The sequence below is a fragment of the Macaca mulatta genome, chromosome 10 (genome assembly GCF_049350105.2).
Source record: "Macaca mulatta isolate MMU2019108-1 chromosome 10, T2T-MMU8v2.0, whole genome shotgun sequence".
Lineage (NCBI taxonomy): Eukaryota > Metazoa > Chordata > Mammalia > Primates > Cercopithecidae > Macaca > Macaca mulatta.
The window spans coordinates 111,803,763-111,822,799 of record NC_133415.1 but is presented as its reverse complement, the minus strand read 5'-3'; the positions used below and the strand labels follow the sequence as shown (position 1 = coordinate 111,822,799).

The window sequence follows — 19,037 nt, the reverse complement described above, 5'->3', positions numbered from 1 at the left end:
TGGTCCTGTTGTAATGTGAGCAGATTAAAATCATGTAGTGGTTAAAGCTGTGTCATTATGCAGACATTTATGGCAACTTCTGCAAATTAATTTGAACTGTAAAAGTTTTCTAATGAGACGATGTCCTCCGTAACTGAGAAGGACACTGCAGCCATTGCTGCTTAATTCCTGCATTTGAATTGTTGCCGAGCGGATGGTGTGCCGTTTCTCAGAGCAGAGAGGCTGCAGAGCATTTTGGGGGGTGATGGCTGAATGAAAGTGAAAAGAGCATTTCAAAATAGCCTCTAAAAGGAAAACCAAGGATGATGATTAATGAATTACTGGGATCTAACAGTAGTAAGAAATTTAAACTATATAAACGTATATGTTAAAGGCTAGCTCTTCAGAAATAAAGATCAGAGGACTGCAGTTCTTTAGTTTTGCTTGTCTTTTTGTTTTTCATGTTTGGACCAGGTGTTTTTGTGGAGAGGACTGTGGCTTTTCTTTTTTCCTCTTTTCCAGTTAGCATGTGTGTGCACAGGTCTACACAACATGGATATTTCTAGTGGATGTTGACTCACATTGACCTTGGCTCTGTAGCTCCCCATGTACTAGTCAGGCACCTGGCTCTTCTGGAGGCTGGCAGGCACAGGAAGGCAGGACGGCAGGCAGTGTTTGCTCAAAGGAAAGAACCTAAGGGAAGAGTCTTAGTAACCCTCGGATACCAAGTGAGGATTCCAGGGTGCTTATCAGTGCTGCTAAAGTTTAAAAATGTTAACACCAACTCCAGTGGCTTCCTGCAAATCCACATGTGTAGTCTGGGTGCCTGGCACAGGGCATGTAATAAAATACTCAGTGAACACTTTGAAACAAAGGGAGCACTTTACAATAAATTTGCTATTTTTTTAAGCTAATAAGTATGCATTGAATGTCAAACTCTTCAAGGTTAGTAAATGTCAGCAAAGACCCTAATGCCTGTCAGCTGTTCCCCACCTGTCTCCCGCAGTCCCCGTGTCGAAGCTAATGATGAGTGCGTATCATTCACTGTGCTGCAGTGCAGAATAGGTTTTGGAGTGCTGCAGGAGAAACACTCGTCTAATGTGAAACTGTTCTGTAAGCGACTCCACGGCACAGCTTCTCTCACCGTTAATGTCCCTTATCTTCTGGCTTCATTTCTGCCTCCTCCATGACCTCTTCATCTTCCTCTAGACCTGCTTTGGCATCTTGAAATTGTTGGTACTCGGATACCAAATCATGGATGTTACTTTCAGCTTCCCCAAATTCGTTGATGTCCATCCCTTCGCTGGTATACCAGTGCACAAAAGCTTTCCTCTTGAACATGGCTGAGAAATGCTCAGAGACCCTGTTAAAGATCTCTTGGATGGCCGTGTTGTTGCCAATGAAGGTGGCAGCCATGCTCAGCCCCCGGGGTGGGATGTCGCAGACGGCCACCTTGACATTGTTGGGAATCCACTCCACAAAACAGCTGCTGTTCCTGGTCTGCACGGAGAGCAGTTGCTGGTCCACTTCCTTGGTGGACATCTTGCCCCGGAAAATGCAGGCCACTGTGAGGTAGCGGCCACGGCGGGGGTCACAGGCAGCCATGGTATTGCGGGCGTCAAACATCTGCTGGGTGAGCTCGGCCACGGAGAGGGCTCGGTACTGCTGGCTGCCCTGGGCTGTGAGTGGGGCAAAGCCAGGTATAAAGAAGTGCAGGCGGGGGAAGGGGACCATGTTCACCGCCAGCTTGCGCAGGTCTGCGTTGAGCTGACCCGGGAACCGGAGGGAGGTGGTTATGCCGCTCATGGTCAAGGACACCAGGTGGTTGAGATCCCCGTAGGTGGGTGTCGTCAGCTTCAGGGTACGGAAGCAAATGTCATAGAGGGCCTCATTGTCAATGCAGAAACAGGCATCTGCATTCTCAATCAGCTGGTGGATAGACAGAACTGCATTGTAGGGCTCCACCACCGTGTCCGACACCTTGGGAGAAGGCATGACACTGAAGGAATTCATGATCCGGTCCGGGTACTCCTCTCTAATCTTGTTCATGAGCAGAGTGCCCATCCCGGAGCCTGTGCCCCCGCCCAGGGAGTGGACGATCTGGAAGCCCTGCAAGCAGTCACAGCTCTCACTCTCGTGCCTCACTACCTCCAGGACGTTCTCAATCAGCTCGGCTCCCTCCGTGTAATGGCCTTTGGCCCAGTTGTTGCCAGCTCCAGAGTTACCTGTGACCAAAAAGAGTAACCAGCAGGGGAAGAAAAGTGAAAAGAGAAGGGCACCAGTAAGGCATCCCCCCTGCTCCTGGTGGAACCTTCTGGAAAAACCTACCATGGACAAAACTGTCAGGTTGAAAGAGGGCTCCTAATTTGCTAGATCGAATGCTGTCCATCGTCCCAGGTTCTAGGTCCACCAAGACTGCTCGGGGCACATATTTCCTACCTGTGTAGAAAAATAGGAAAAAGTCAGCCTATTTGTTTTTCTAGAAGTTAATGTTTTATCAAAAGAGAACTTTGTGATACTGGTCCAAAAAAATCATGGATATTCTAGAAAGGGGCCCTTGGTAGGTTGAGATTTGAGTATCTAACATATTTTTTACCCCAACAACAATACCACAAATCTATAGAATACCCAAGAAACAATTTCCATCGTCTGCCCTGTGGTATTGCCAATGACAGAGATTCTCTTCCTTCGCACTGGAAATGATTCTGGTTTCATCTGTGAAGCCACAAAGGGAAGTGAGTACTTGACCTGCTTGTGTTAAGGTGTGTGCCCCATCCAGCAGCTCCTTCCCCAGTCCTGCCTCTTGACCAAGGGTTGGGGACCTACCACTCTGGGATCCTGCTGCTGCCCTGCCTGTCGCCTCCCTGAACCTAGACATCACTGCTTTGACATTTCCATCTCCTGGGCCTCTGCCCTTCCTCTACTTATGTTCCTAGTTGCGGGACCACTGCTCCCAGAGCCCTGCCAGTCCTACCGTAGGCTTCATTGTAGTACACGCTGATTCTCTCCAGCTGCAAGGCTGAGGCCCCGCGGTCGCTCCCAGCCAAGTCGATCCCGTGCTCCTCACCAATCATCTCCCAGAACTGAAAGCAGGAGGAAGGTCAGAGTAAACGGACCCAGAAAAACGCTGTGTTAACCAGAGAGAAAGTTAGCACCCCCAGGCCTGTTTCCCTGGGGTTGCCTGACCCTCCCCAAGACATTCTTTTTGGACCTTTTCATAAATAACCATGGCATCATTCACTTTTTGCCTCTACTAAGCAATATGAAGTAATATGAAGACTGCCTTTTCTCCCCACCTGAACTCCTTACATAACATGTCAAACACAGAATACTAAATTGGATTTTCTTCCTATTAAGTTCAGGCCATTATATATATTAAAGCTGTTGTTTAGAATTTAATGTCAATATAGCTCTTAATTTCTCCTTATGATGCGTCAAGCTAGTATAGATTCCATTATAGGAAAATAAACAATTCTTATCTGATTTCACAATAATATCTCATTTCACTTTGGGGATTTATTTTCATGAACGTTTTCAAGCAACCCATAACTTGGACCTGTGTGCATGATTTTAAGTAATTAGCACTTTTTTTTTTTTTTTTTTTTAGACAGAGTCTTGCTCTGTTACCAGGCTGGAATACAGTGGCGTGATCCTGGCTCATTGCAACCTCCACCTCCTGGGTTCAAGCAATTCTCCTGCCTCAGCCTCCTGAGTAGCTGGGACTACAGGCATGCGCCACCATGCCCAGCTAATTTTTGTATTTTTAGTAGACACGGGGTTTCACCATGTTGGCCAGGATGGTCTCTATCTCTTGACCTCGTGATCCGCCCACTTTGGCCTTCCAAAGTACTGGGATTACAGGCATGAGCCACCATGCCTGGCCTTTTTTTTTTTTTTTTTTTTGAGACGAGTTTCACTCTTGTCACCTAGGCTGCAGTGCAGTGGCACAATCTTGGCTCACTGCACCTTCCACCTCCTGGGTTCAAGCAACTCTCCTGCCTCAGCCTCTCAAGTAGCTGGGATTACAGGCGTCTACCACCATGCCCAGCTAATTTTTGCATTTTTAGTAGAGGCGGGGTTTTGCCATGTTGGCCAGGCTGGTCTCAAACTCCTGACCTCAGGTGATCCACCTGCCTCGGCCTCCCAAAGTGCTAGGATTATAGGCATGAGCCACTGCGCCCGGCCAGGAATGTGCATTTTTGATGATCAGGTATACACATAACTCAAAATTACACATTGTTGTCCTCTAGTAACTATTTGAAACATAAAGCACTTCCAATCTCATACACAGTACTTATTAATATAGATACGTGCCAAGCTCTTAATATGGAAACAGTTACTGGGAAGACTCCTTCTGATCACCCTGAAAAGCACATATTAAAATGCAATGAAAATGTATTCACATACAGTAAAATCCCCAAGGGTATGTTTAAAACTCCAACCATATCTTGTAAATGACAGCGCTGCTCTGGCCATGGTCTTAATAACAAGGCACTAGTTCGTGGTAAACTGCCAGCACTGTTCAGGGAGTGGAAGAATAAATAAATTCAAGTTCTAAGATACCCCAAATTAAATGTGTCTTAAAGTTCTTATGACTCTAAATGATGAGTCAGCCAGGACTCTAAACGCTAGACAATACAATTGAGAGTGAGAGCGAAGACCCTATCTAAACCCAACACTGTCTCTCGAGGGCCCCTTTCTATGTTATCTTCCAGCTTCAGAGCAGCAGGGCTCCTGCCTCCCACTTCTCTGTCTGTGTGTTATGAATGTCTTACCCCTGAGGCATGGAGGAATGGGGACTTCTTTTCAAGCAGTAATGTTCTTTGCCCCGGATTTAAAACACCTGCATTTAAAAGCCTTAGTTGTTTCCTAGCAGCATTACTCACAATAGCCAAAAGGCAGAAACAACCCAAGTGTCATTGATGGATGATGAATGTAGGTGTTTTAAAACCTTACTTCTAATGCATCTCATATTAGTAAAAGTAACTTCACAATAGCAAAGAGTTTTAAAACCTTACTTTTAATGCATCTCATATTAGTAAAAGTAACTTCACAATAGCAAAGAGAACATGGTAAATTTTCTCAGTGCAGTTGGCCATCTTAAAATCAAGACTGGAGATCCTGGGCTCGGGCATCTGTGTTCTTGGGGTTGGCCAAGTAAGTTACATACTTGGTAGAAAATTTTAAGCAGGGGGGCAAGGGAGAGAAACACTCATTTATATTCCAGGGAGTGTATTTTAATTAATGATGTTACTGTACACAAAAACTTTATTTTAGGTCTATCTCTTAAATTTTCAATTGCATACTAATCAAACAGTAATTGATTTTTTTAAGGGCTATAATAAACATGAGAGGGGAGGGAAAAGACACCATAGTGACAGCGTATAGAAAGTTTCTCAAAAAACTTCAAAAAGCTGTTTTGAGACAAATTACTGTTTTTAGATATGAGAAGTTCATTGTTAAGATGATAAAAGTAAGCCAGGTACAGTGACTCACGCCTATAATCCCAGCACTTCGGGAGGCTAAGGCAGGCACATCACCTGAGGTCAGGAGTTCGAGACCAACCTGACCAACATGATGAAACCCCGTCTCTACTAAAAATACAATATTAGCCAGACATGGTGGCGCATGCCTGTAATCCCAGCTACTACTACTGGGGAGGCTGAGACAGGAGAATCACTTGAACCCAGGAGGTGGAGGTTGCAGTGAGCCGAGATCACGCCATCGCACTCCAGCCTGGGCGACAAGAGCAAAACTCCATCTCAAAAAAATAAAAGATGATAAAAGTGCCACACACGGTGGCTTACACCTGTCACCCCACCACTTTGGAAGTCGGAGGCGGGAGGATCACTTGAGCCCATGAGTTCAAGACCAGCCTGGGCAACAAAGTGAGATCCCTGTCTCTCAAAAAAAATTAAAAAATTAGCCAGGCATAGTGGTGCCTGCCTATAATCTCAGCTACTCAGGAGGCTGAGGCAGGAGAATAGCTTGAGCCCAGGAGGTTGAGGCTGTGGTGAGCCATGATTCTGCCACTCTACTCCAGCCTGGGCAACAGAGTGGGCAAAGAAAAAGATGATAAGCATATTATATAATGTAATGGTTGGCATGTGTTGTGCCTAGGTGTCTATGGAGAAAATTAACTAACTTAACACTGTAAGCCCTTAATGTATCTTGTAGCTCTTTAAAGATTGTTTCCTTCTTTTCCCGTGTGAAATTCTTTTTTTAAGAATTTTTTTAAAGCCCAAAGGCATTGTCTGATATTTAGCAAGTACATGAAATCTGCTCGACTCATTGTCTTCCCTGCTAACTTAGGGTATTCTCTTGGTTGTCCGCCTCTGTGGACTGTGGCAAAGCTAGGATTAGTAACCAGACATTACTTACCTTGGCTCCGATCTGGTTGCCACACTGGCCAATCTGAATATGGACAATTTCACGCATCCTTGCTGTGAGCCCAAGTCTGAGATCTTCACAGAATCCTCAAGACTCTCAGAATCCAGAGCCTTGGTTCACTGGTGTGAGCCCAACACAACTGTGGTCATTGCAGTGGTGGGACTGGCCAACTAAGCTACCCTCGCAATGTGACCAAGGGTGTGTCCACCCCAGAGGCCCAGTTCCCCGCCCTCAGCCAGTCCTGGCCCTTCTCTGCTTTCTGCCTGTCATGCTTTTGGAAGGGGGTGTTTTTCCTCTCTCAGCACAGAATACTGCCCCATCATTTCCTAGAGAGTGAGTGCAAGATTAAAGGCCACCTCAGTGCCTGGAGGCTGGCACTGTTTGCAGGCTTCTAGGTGCCCATGCTGGCCCTGATGCCTGTGATGTGATGACTCTGGCTCCTAGCTCACCCAGGTAACCAGACCACCTCCAAGGGCTTTCCCTGTCCAACTTCCCGGCCCCTTTTCAAGACTTTGGTCCCCAGAAGCCCCGTGCCCCAACGCGGCGGGAGGCTTCACAGCTGGGCCTCACAGGTCCCAGGATTGCCTGCATCAGGCGCTGTCTGCCCGCCCCTCCCCCACGTGCCCTTTCTCACCCTGTCTGTAAGTTACTCTGCAGTGTCCTGCAGGCCTCTTGGACCCCTGCCCTGTCCATGCCAGGGCTGGGCTGCGCCTTCCCAGCTCCCGCTCTGTCGTTCCGTCTTTCCTGCCATGGTCTTAATATTTGCCATAGGGTCCCTTTACCAGACCCTGAATTCTCCAAGAACAAAATGGACTCCCAATTGCATTCCCTTAGAGTTGGGTGTGGTGGCTCACTCCTGTAATCCCAGCACTTTGGGAGGCCAAGATGGGCAGATCACCAGAAGTCAGGAGTTCAAGACCAGCCTGGCCAACATGGCAAAACCCCATCTCTACTAAAAATACAAATATTAGCCAGGTGTGGTGGCACACACTTGTAGTCCCAACTACTCAGGAGACTGCAGCAGGAGAATTGCTTGAACCTGAGAGGCAGAGGTTGTAGTGAGCCACGATCACGCCATTGCACTCCAGGCTGGGCAAGAGCAACACTCTGTCAAAAAAAAAAAAAAAAAAATTGCATTCCCTCACACGCAGTACTTAAGTGGCAGCAGGCTGGGTACTCAGCAGCTTGAAAGCAGCTGTTCTGTCTCCTGGTCCTCAGTACATCCTCTGCCACCAAGCTTCTATCAACGTTGAAAGCCAGCCCTAGGCTTTATTACCTCCAACCAGGCAAGGGCATCCAGGCCAAACACCAGCTCCATATCCTTGCCCAGGAGGATGGCAGTTCCCCACCACCTGGAGGAGAGAAGGTGGACACTTCCAAAGAAGATGGGGAATGGACTCCCCGAGAAGGCATGAGAGTACTGACTCAGAAGGGGAGAGCTGGTAGGCACTGCCTTGTGCCTGTTGAGCTCTCAAGGTGCAGGTGGGCAGGTACAGGGCAAGGTCTCCTGAAGCCCTGAGGATGTGGACAACCACCACCCAGCGAGCACCTGCCTCTCAAGGCCTCTTTAGCGTCTGCCGGGCACCCTGAGGTTGCCCCCATTCCTTGAATGGCTATGGAAGGGGATCTGTCATATGCTGGGCTCACCTTGGGTGCTGCAGACAAGGGAATGAAGGAGGTAGATGCGGCCAGATCCTGCACTCGTGGAACTCTGGCTTACTTAGGAAGAGAGCACTCCTAGCTCTGGAGCAGCTCAAGGACACATCTCTCAGGACAGGGACTCAAGGCAAGACTGCTGAACTCAGAGCCAGAAGCCCTGGAGGTGCTTCCCTCCCCTGCCTCTTGCCAGACCCGTGACCTTGGTTGAAGCATTGGAGCCCAGCCTGATCCATGAGGAGCCTATGCTTCCTGTGCCCCAAGCCCAGGTTTGACTCCTAAGCCTTGTGTTCCCTCTACAGGCCTGGTGGGGCCCAGGATGTGAGGTCAGGAACACAATCAGGAAAGTTCCTAGCGATGGAGTGTCTGGGGAAATCGCTTCTGCTTACTTGCAGAGGAGCTCAAATACACAGCCAAAGGGCCTGAGCTAAAAACTAGAAGAGAAACCTAGAGGTGGGGAAGAAGAGAGCACTCTGTCCTAAGAGTGCCCGGACTGGGACTGCTTCTCACCTCTGTCTAGTGTGTAGATCCCAGGCTGCCCTTGAGTACTGACAGTGTACCCCGTGATCCTGGGCTGGATCCAGGACCAGGGAAGAGGGCTCCTATAGAGGATGGTGTGAGGATAATTGTCAAAATTCGAATAAGAACTGTGTATACTGGAAAATAGTATCAGTGTTCCATTTCTTGACTTTGATCATGGTACGGTGGTTCTAAGTGGAAGTCCTTGTTTCCAGGAGATCCCATATTATGAAGCACTGTACTTCAAGGTCGTTGTGATGCTGGCAGCTTACTCTGAACCAGTTCCACAACCACAATAATGTGATAAACAGAGAGACAGCAGTTAAATAAAGGGGCAAAGTGGTAACAATTGCTGAGTCTTTTCAAAGTTAGCACAAGATTAGTACCCTTGCAATGTTTCTCTTAAGTTTGGAACATTTTTGTGCTCAAACCTGAATGTCACATGACTCACAGATGCTTCCGGTCCAGTCAGCCCTCCTCCCTGCCCAAAGGTAAAGAGAAGAATGTGCAAATTCAAGAGGAGGATATTCACAGGTCCTCAGCAGTGTTTTTCAGAAATTAACACAGACCATTTTAAAATTAAGAACAGACCATTCTGTTTCCATAGACGTTAGCCCATCTTGCCTCACTTCCAGCTTCTCTCCCGGCATGCCTCGACCTTTTTCCCCCTTCTGTCTGTCCCCACCAGCTCTCCCCAGCCTCCCTCCCCACCCAGGGGCCCCTGCCTATCAGACTCCTCCAGAGACCAAAGACAGCTCCATGATCTTCCCACAGGCGGTTCCTTCGCCAGAGACACCTCCCCTCCTGGGGACCAGAGCACTTGAACCTGCAGTGCCACACATGGCCCTGTTTGCTAATTACTTATACACATGCCTTATCTCCTGCCAGCCTGGGAGCTGTCCGTGTCATTTCATCTTTGAGTCCCCAAAGTGCCTGATCCATGGCAGGGCCTCAGTAAATGTTTGTTAAGGGCACATCGACAGCTGGGCAAGTTTGAGCAGTGATGCTCAGAGCGGGCTGTGTTCTTAAAGCCAGTGATGTGTTTATTCACAAGTGTGTCCTTCTCTAGATAGGGTCACCTTTTTCCTCCATTCTGTAAGAGGTGGTCTAGGCTGAAGGTATAAACTGCTCCATGAAACCTGGATGTTTGGGGACAGACTATATGGAATAACCGTAGTGAGCTATTATGGGAAGGTGTGACCAGTGGGCAGCCGCGGCCTTCTGTGGCCCAGCTCCTGAAAGGAGCCCCTGTTGGCCACAAACCGCCTCGCTGCAGGGACCACGGGACTGGGCCCAAGGGGCATTTCTGATCTGCCTGTGTTCATTCTTTGCCATGTGAGCAGGATCCAGGGTGCTGGGGTCCTCCGCCCACCCTCCGCACTGCAGCACATTCCTCTTGGCCATCTCAGTTTGCTTAGGGAGGGGAAAAAGCCAGGTTTCCAGGGGGGGCGCTTAAAAGGTTTTTCTGTTAATGGGGCAGTTGGCAAAAAGGAGGAAAGAGAGAGAAGCCCTGTTTGCTTTGATTCCTGTATCGCCGGCCATGTTTATTCAGGCCAGGCAAGCGCTGAGCTTTGGACGCTGGGCTGTGAGAGGGTGAGGGGCGGAGTGGCAGCTCCACCACCCAGGGGCTCATCTTCGCCCTAAACCTGGATTTTTTCACATGAAAAATGAAATAAAAGTTCCCGCGTCACAAGTTGGTGTGAGGAATGGGCCTGCCAGGGCTGCCCCCTAACACGTAGCTGCCGGTGGTGGTTTTCAAGTGGGCTTCACAGGGTGGGAGGGGGAGATGCGGCTCTTGGTGCAGACAGGCCCATGCATTCCACACCTACAGACGGAGCACCTACCATGCGGCAGACCTGACATGGCCGTGGGCATCGGGGCTTGTCTCAGTTGAAAATGTCTGGGCAGAACAGAGTGGCAGGAAAGGCAGCGGGTCTGGAAAGCCGTGCATCCCGTCTCAACTCTCTTGTCCTTATTTCTGAAGGTACCTGCTCCCCAGAGGAAACAGCTCTCCTCTGAGTGCCAACTTAGTGCCAGCAATGAGGTGGGGAATACAGTCTGCCTTGCCCTCGGACTGGTAGAAGCGGGCCCTGTGCAGGACATAGGCGAACAGTGCCCCTGGAGATGCCAGCACGACCCCAGGGTCTGTTTTGCCAGGTGAAGGTGACCGCCCCCAGTCCTGAACTGCAGCAAGTGACTAACAGTGGCCACTGTGATGAGTGACAAAGTTGTTTTCTGCCCCCCAACAAAGGGCTGTGACCAAGGCAGGTTAGCAGTGACTGCATTCAGGTGAGATCAGCAAGCATTGTCCCAGAGGGCGGAGGGCAGGAGCTTCCTCCCAGCAAATGTGGTGAGGACGCCCATGGCCCACAACACTGAGATTCCCAGCCGGGACCAGCCCAGCCCTGAGCTTGAAACCCTCTCTTCCAGCGGCCTGTCACAGCAGTCCACAGAAGGCTCCATGGCAGCAAGCCTTTTCCTGCATGACACTTGGGTCTGTTACAGGAATAGAACCAGGAAGATAAGAAAAACCAGTGTCACCCAGAAACCCTGAATCGGCTGCTTCCAGACTTCCCCCAGGAGTTATCCCCCAGGGGTCAGATGGAGCTGCCCCCACCCTCCATTTGGCAAATGAAATAGAATTCAGAGAAAAACAGAGCACTCAGAGAACTCATTGATTTCATCCGCCCCGATCTTCCACTTCTGAGTGCATTGAAGTTCCTTGAATAACTCAGGGAAGATTGTTGAATTATACTGTTTGCGTGTGATTTAGAACCAGAAATTATTCCAAATGTCTTAGCAAGAAAATGACATCTGAGGGGCCATTATGAGTGACTCAGCGGGTGTGGGCAGGCCGCCAGAGGAGCTGAGCTCCACTTTCTTGTACCCTGCCTCGGTGTGTGTTCTCTTACTGGAAAAGAAAGTTCTAGGAGGATGAATAACTAACTACAAGAGGAGAGGGACTAGGAGGACATTGCTGGTGTTCGCTGAGCCAGGAGTGTTAACCTTCTTCCCCCACAGCTGAGATGCTCATGGTTCCTGTACCAGGCAGACTCTGGCTGCTCCTCACGCCTGTCCAGCCCCCAAGCCCAGAGGCTGGAAACACCTTGCTGTCTCTCTGGGTGCACTGGTGAACCGCACGCAGGCTGCGGCGCCTCTGATGTACAAGAGAAAACACGCACGCGTGCACACACACCATCACTTCCCCTGAACTGCAAACACGCACGCGCGCACACACACACACAGACACACCTGAACTGCAAACATGCACGCGCGCACACACACACACCCCATCACTTCTCCTGAACTGCAAACACGCACGCGCGCACACACACACACACCTGAACTGCAAACACACACGCGCGCACACACACACAGACACACCACCATCACTTCCCCTGAACTGCAAACACGCACGCGCGCGCACACACACAGACACCACCACTTCCCCTGAACTGCAAACACACACGCGCACACACACACACAGACACACCACCACTTCCCCTGAACTGCAGACACACACGCGCGTGCACACACACACACCCCCCACCATCACTTCCCCTGAACTGCTGCAGAGATCGAAGACATGGACATACGAACCTTCTCACTTGGATCTTTCCCGTCTCCCGAAGTTGCAGCTAGTGATAGGCGATGTTCTGTGGCATGAACAGAGATAAGCATAAAATGGGTCAGCACCTGGAGCTGAAATCGAACAAAAATATATACTACTTCAAGCCCAATGTTTGTCCAAGAAATCTCTGATGTATGAGTTTTGAGGGACCTCAGAAAAGTAGAAAATATGGGCCCTGCCCTCCAGGGACTTAGAGGGTGAAAGCAGCACTAGCCTCCCACTCTGCCGGTCTTGACCAGTTTCTCTGCCGCCGCCGTCTCCCACGTGCTCCCTCGTGTAGCCTGCATGACACCACCACCTTCGAGCTGAGTGATGGTTCTCACCACATTGTAGAAGAAACTAAGGCTCAGAGAGGAACTGACGTGTTCAAGTCTCAGGATAATGTGGCAGAACCAGAAATAGATTGCAGGTCTTCAGACACCTACATCCAGGGGTACAATTCAAGGGGTCAAGAGGCAGGCTCCAGGAGCCCGGGGTGCTCATGTCCCCTGCTCCTCACTCTGTAACTGCTTCCTGCAAGCCCTGCTCCCAGGTGGGTGTCCTGATGCATCTACTCTCCCCTTCTCTCCAGCAGCATTCCTCATCCATCACCTGTGGCTCTCCCCTCCAGGGCCCTTCCTGTCCCACGGCTGTCTCCACTCACAGCATCCTTCCCACAGCCACCAGAGGGATCTTACAAACAGAAATCAGCTCTCAGCCACTGCCCTCCTGGAAAGCCAGTGGCAACCGGGAGAAAACCCAAACCTCTTACAAAAGGAAGGTTGATATGTGCCTTCACATCTTCCAAAATGCACACGCCCCATGAGACAGGGATGGGAAACCCGCTAGACAGGGAAATTAGGTGGGGGATGAAGAAGGAAGCCAGCAGAACCTCTGTCAGATGGCAGAAGCAGGAGGGAAGGGGAGAGGTGGGCTGGCCGTGTGAAGCTGGCCTGAGTGCCCGCATGGTCCCTGCAGCTTGGAGGCTGAGCCCACCTGTCCATGGCCTCCCCACAGGCTTTCCCCAGTGCATCACACACTTACCCAATGCACTCACATTCTCAGGCCTCTGCAGACAGTCTTCTGCTGAGTCTCCTTCCAGCACCTTCCATGGCTGTCTCATTATTCAATCCCAACTCACTGGATACCTAAAAGAATGGTCCCAGACCAGACTTCTCCAGAGACCGCCCCCAGTCTCTCCTGTTCCCCCTTTTAACTGTTTCCAAGCACTTCCTACCTCCTGAGCATTTTACTTTTCCACATGTTCCCTTATGCAGAACACGTAAGTCCTTGCAGACAGGGACTTTGTTCACTGCGGAATCCCCGGGGAAGAAAACAGAAGCCTGCACATACTAGGTGCTCAACAAGTATTTGCTGACAGCCTAACTTCAGAGGGCAAACAAATTCAATCGGGTAAATAGTCACTGAGTGCCCCTTTGAAGACTTCCTGGTGAGTTCATGGGTGGGCTGTGTCTGTTACATGCTGTGCTGCACAGGGCGTGCCCCAAAGGTGATGCTGATGAGGCTGCCCTCATCAATGTCGGCCCAACGAGCCACATCCACACTTAAGCAAGTGTGCGCCACCAGTCACTGTGCAACTGTTAGAGGCATTTGAACCAGAGCGACTCCATCTTGAATATAGACTGGGTAAAATAAGGCTGAGACCTACTGGACTGCATTCCCTGGAGGTTAGGCATTCTACGTCACAGGAAGAGATAGGAGGTCAGCACAAGGTACAGGTCACCAGGACCTTGCTGAAAGGCCAGGTGCCGTGGCTCAGGCCTGTAATCCCAGCACTTTGGGAGGCTGAGGCAGGTGGAACACCTGAGGTCAGGAGTTCGAGACCAGCCTGGCCAACATGGTGAAACCCCATCTCTACTAAAAAAAAGCCAAAAAATGAGCCACGCATGGTAGCAGGCACCTGTAATCAATCCCAGCTACTCGGGATGCTAAGGCAGGAGAATCACTTGACCCCAGGAGGCAGAAGTTGCAGTGAGCCAAAATTGCGCCATTGCCCTCCAGCCTGGGTAACAACAGCAAAACTCTGTCTCAAAACAAAACAACAAGACAAAAAAAAAAAAAAAGACCTTGCTGATAAAAGGATGTGATACAGAAGCCAGCCAAAACCCACCAAATACAAGATGGCGATGAAAGTGGCCTCTGGTTGTCCTCACTGCTCATTATATGCTAATTATAATGCATTAGCATGCTAAGAGAAACTCCTACCAGCACCATGACAGTTTACAGATGCCATGGCAGCATCAGGAAGTTACCCTGTATGGTCTAAAAAGGGGAGGAACCTCAGTTCCTGGAATTGCCCACCCCTTTCCAAAAAACTCATGAATAATCCACCCCTTGTTTAGTGTATACTCAAGAAGTAACAGTAAGTATAAATAGCTGAGCTTCTCATGCTGCTGCTCTGCCTGTGGAGTAGCCATTCTTTTATTCCTTTGCTTTCTTAATAAACTTGCTTTCACTTTATGGACTTTCCCCGAATTCCTTCTTGCATGAGGTCCAAGAACCCTCTCTTGGCGTCTGGGTTGGGATCCCCTTTCCCATAACACAACCAGGCCAGGATGTGATGCATGGTGGTGCCTGGGGACAGTGGCATGGTAGATTGCAAACCTGACCCACCCTATCTGAAGACCCTCACTGCAGAGATATCTGGCTGTTCGCGAGTGCCTCTGACCCGTTGACCAAGTGGATCAAGAGCAACTCCTGTAGCCAGTGAGGGAACCGTTGTGCCCTGCAAAACCAGCCTAGCCTAGCGAGCATTGTCGGCATCCACCCAAACAAATGCCGGTATCCAGGATGTGGCTAAACTCAGGAATGTGGAATAATAGGAAATATCTGCAGCTTGCCGGGGTGGGAGCCAGACAATATGGCACAAAGGGAGAAGGAGAAAAAGGATTTCGAGGCCATTCCACAGTCAGTTAAAACTCATCTGTGTTCTCCTCCGCCAGGTTGGGAAGGTGGGCCAGCCCTGGCCTGAGTGCTGATCTTTATCATAATGAGGAGAAAACTCAGCCTTATTTTTAGAAATGAATAGGCTTTTGTGTCTGTGGCCTTGGATCATGTGTTTTCCAGGAGAATTCATAGGGTTAAAAAAAAAAAAAAAAAGGGGACTGGATTCGAACCTGCCACCCAGGAGCCTCATGCTGAGCGCAGGTTTCCTGACATCTCCAGAGGCTCAGTCTTTTCACCAGTAGAATGGAGTAATAGCATCTGCCTCCCCACCCCCACCCCCACCCACAGCGTTGTGCAAAGGATCAAATGGGGCTGCAGAGCCCTCTAGAATGTCGTCGGCTCAGCCCTCTGCCCTCAAGCACCACTGGGAGCAGGAATGACTCCGTTACCTCCAGGGAGGAAAACCCAGGACAGGTGCCCAGCTTTCCAGGCAAAGTGGTTTCAGGGGAGATGCCTCGCTCTAACTACCTACTTAATTCTGCCCCCAAGCTGGAAGGTGGCGGCACACAGCTGCTTATAAAGGGCTGCTAGAAGCAATGCTTAGGCAAGTAGGGCCTCAGAGGTAGGAAGGTCCAAGTGCCCTGCCCCAAGCCTCCTCGGATCCCGGCCCAGATGAGAAGATGAGTCAGTATCCACAAAACCACCTTGCAGGCACCTGCAGCCAACTCAGGAGGAAACACACCTTTCCAGTTTCCAAGAGTCCCCAGACTGCTCTGCAGGTGAGTCTGCTTTGAAGAGAGAGAGACACAGCTCTGGGGCTAGACTCAACCCCCAGCAAGCAGTCCCCAGCAAGAAACGGCTGGGGTGGCCTGTCTATCAGGTTCCCAATGTGCTCCTCCTCTTCTTCCAGTCCCAGACACCTCCCGGCTTTATCTGCGTGCCCTTCAGAGAACTCCTCCGGCTAAACATCCTTCACTAATAGCAGCACTGGAATTTGAGTTTGGGGGGTTTGTGGTCATCGCCAGCCCCGCCCCCACAAGGAACATGTTTAAGATCTTGCATCAAGTTAAGGGGAAAACAAAAACAACAAACAAAAACCCCAAAACCAAAAAAACCCAACCTATTTAGGATCCTCTGCTGCACAATTTTAGTAACCCCCAAAGTGACACAGCCCACCAGCTTCTCGGAGCAGTGTGGCAGCCACGCATTCATCCACTCGACCAGGACCAGGTTCAGAGATGAGGAACCCTGTCTCTGCTTGGTTTGCTGTGTTGGACCCATCAGAAGGCGCTGAAGAGGTAAGTCTCATCAGGACCCTTCCTTCCTTCTTGGGTTGAAAATGATTTTAGGCCGGGCGCGGTGGCTCACACCTGTAATCCCAGCACTTTGGGAGGCCGAGGCGGGAGGATCTCTAGGTCAGGAGCTCAAGACCAGTCTGGTCAACATAGTGAAACCCCGTCTCTACTAAAAATACAAAAAGTTAGCCAGGTGTGGTGGTGTGCGCCTGTAATCCCAGCTACTCGGGAGGCTGAGGCAGGAGAATCGCGTGAACCCAGGAGGCGGAGGTTGTAGTGAGCCGAGATTGCTCCATTGCACTCACCCAGGCAACAGAGCAAGACTGTAACAAAAAGAAAAAGAAAAAGAAAAAGAGAAAAAGGGGAAGGGGGGGAGGGGAGGGGAGGTGATGATTTCAAATGGATGGACTCCCTGCCTCTCTTCCTCCCCTGTTCTTCCATCGGATTCTGATCTTGAATTGCTTCTATGTTAGGGAAACCCAAGGGCCACAACTTGTCAACTTTGGACGTCCTTTTTGTTACCAGCCTAAAAATATCCTTCCCTTTAACCAACTTTCAATAGGGTAAATCCGGAGAGTCTCCTCTTTGGAACTCCCCAGATAAACTAAGCCTTGTGCCAGCATAGTCAGGAGCAGAACTGTGAATGTTTATTCCCTCCCTGACTGTCTCACCCCTCCTCCTACCCCTTGTTTGTGAGTTTGATTTGCCAGAGGCTCTGGGCTGAAAGCAGGTGATGTACAGGACTTGTGATGGAGCAGGTGCGGCTGCTGTCATCAGACCCAGCTACATAATTTGTGGGGCCCAGGGCACAGTGAACCTGGAGAGGCCCTTGTTCAGCTGTGCATTACACTTCAGGACTTGGGGCCCCATGTGACTGCAGGGGTCCGTGTGCCTGCCTTGCTGGACCTGCCTGTCTTGATACCTTGTACATGCGCTGGACCTGCTGGGAGAGTCTCGGAGCATCTTCGGAGCACCCCAGCTCTCCCCATGCTACAGGAAAGAGAAGCTTATACCTTGGGTGCCTTTTCACCCAGATTCAGGGATGAGGGCCCAGGACATCACAGCTCAGGCATCAGAGGCCAAGCACAAGGGGCCCTCCCATCTCCAGGCTTGTTCCTCAGGCTGTAGAATGTGCTATTGGACTTCATAGCACCTGGATCATAACAGTCTATGGGTACTTGGAGGGAGGGGCACAATGTCTCTTCCCGCAAAATTTTGTGAGTTCTTAGCTTTTTCTTTAGAAGAGGCCAAAAACCGGCCACTTTGGTAGATGCCACCTGATGACCCGGCAGGGGCAGCTGTGTCTGGATTTCTTCCTCACAAGGACCCAGCTCCTGTAGTCAGGGAGGCCAGAGAGTTGACATGAGGGGAAGAAAGCCCCCTATTGGCAATTCTCTTTCCACTCCTTTTATGCCCAGAGGTTGGGAGGCCTGGCTTCCACCCCCACCGCCAGCTCAGCCTTGGGGGGCTTCTCTCAGGATGGCCACGCCACCCCGCCTTCTGATGACTGATGGACACTAATGGACACCCCGCCTTCTGATGACTGATGGACACATGAGCAACTTGCCAAACAAATAAGAGACACGTCAGTAGATAGAGCCCCGGGTCCACACTTTGCCTCAGTGACCACTTTTTGGAGAACAAGGACCGAAACTTCTGGGCTGACGAAGCAGCTCTCCAGCCTTGCTCTCCGCTCAGACAGTCATACGGGATTCCATGGCCACCTCAGTGCTTCCGGGAATGGTCATGGAAGCTGCTGGAAGTCAGGAGGCAGCTGCTGTGAATTCCCCTTGCCCACGTGGCACCCTCGGAATGTGGTGCCACTGAGTATGAAGAGAGTTGGGCAAGCTCATCTGAGGGCCCTGTGCCAAGGGCCCCCAGCAAGGGCCTGTCAGGCCCAAGCCCACAATGCCGGACCCTGTTCTTACCAGAGAAGGAGGCCATGGTGTGGGCCCGAAGGCCATGACAAGCACTCAGAGGGGCCGCAGGGAGCGAGAAGCCCTCCTCTAGTTACAAAACCACGTCCTGGGGGGCCACTTCTGCTTTTGGTTCCTCATTTGACTAAGAAGAGTTTTGTTAGCAGAAAACCTTTTCAGACATCTTTGGAAGTCACATTGTAGAACTCCTGATGCATGCGCCAAGTGGAATTTTCCTTTGGGGCATCTTCTAGAAAGATCCCTCCTTCTTTCTCTGCAAAAGGGAACCGTCCCTCCGAAAGGGCCTGGGCCTTTGGGAAAAGGGGTTTAGAAAGCCAGGCGCTGGCACCCTTCTGTGGGGGCGGTGGCCGCATCCCCGGGTGCCTTCCTAGGGGAGGCCTGAGCCCAGATGTGAAGCTGGGGCCTCTCTCCAGGGCTCAGGGCCCCAGGAACGCAGGGTCAAGGGGTCCCATGAGCCTGCGGTCCCCCACCCCGAAGCCAGGAACCCCGGCAAAGAGGTCCAGTTGGACAGTCCCGCGCTCAGGGCGGTCACTAGCCCGCGGCGGCCGGCGGCGGGCTCCGGCCTGGGGTCTGCCCGGTGACCTCGCGCCTGGCCCGCGAGTTCAGGCACCCCGGAGCCAGGGAGGGAGCGGGGCGCGGCGCCGGGCGGGGCGGACAGGGGTCACCGGGCGGGGCAGGAGCCGCGATGGGACAGCCCCGCCCCGGGGGAGTGTCCCGGCCCGGCCGCCGCAGCCTTAAGGGCCG

At 50.9% G+C, this 19,037-nt stretch overlaps 1 protein-coding gene across 4 annotated transcripts; it reads right to left on the bottom strand.

Moving 5' to 3' along the window:
- Positions 1 to 428: 428 nt before the first annotated feature.
- TUBB1 (tubulin beta 1 class VI) lies at positions 429 to 18,961 on the bottom strand. 4 transcript variants are annotated; one of them, XM_077952102.1, is made up of 9 exons: positions 18,285 to 18,961; positions 13,199 to 13,302; positions 12,390 to 12,596; positions 12,145 to 12,246; positions 9,136 to 11,040; positions 6,361 to 7,721; positions 2,954 to 3,062; positions 2,308 to 2,418; positions 429 to 2,204 (listed from the first exon to the last, which is right to left on the bottom strand). In XM_077952102.1, the coding sequence occupies exons 6-9, from the start codon at positions 6,415 to 6,417 to the stop codon at positions 1,126 to 1,128; spliced, it is 1,356 nt and encodes a 451-aa protein (XP_077808228.1). In that variant the 5' UTR covers positions 6,418 to 7,721; positions 9,136 to 11,040; positions 12,145 to 12,246; positions 12,390 to 12,596; positions 13,199 to 13,302; positions 18,285 to 18,961; the 3' UTR covers positions 429 to 1,125. The 4 variants fall into 4 exon arrangements, with proteins under 4 accessions (XP_077808228.1, XP_077808229.1, XP_077808227.1 ...); XM_077952103.1 differs by lacking the exons at positions 9,136 to 11,040; positions 12,390 to 12,596 and having other exon boundaries at positions 13,212 to 13,302; XM_077952101.1 differs by having other exon boundaries at positions 9,136 to 18,961.
- Between the last annotated feature and the right edge of the window lie 76 nt (positions 18,962 to 19,037).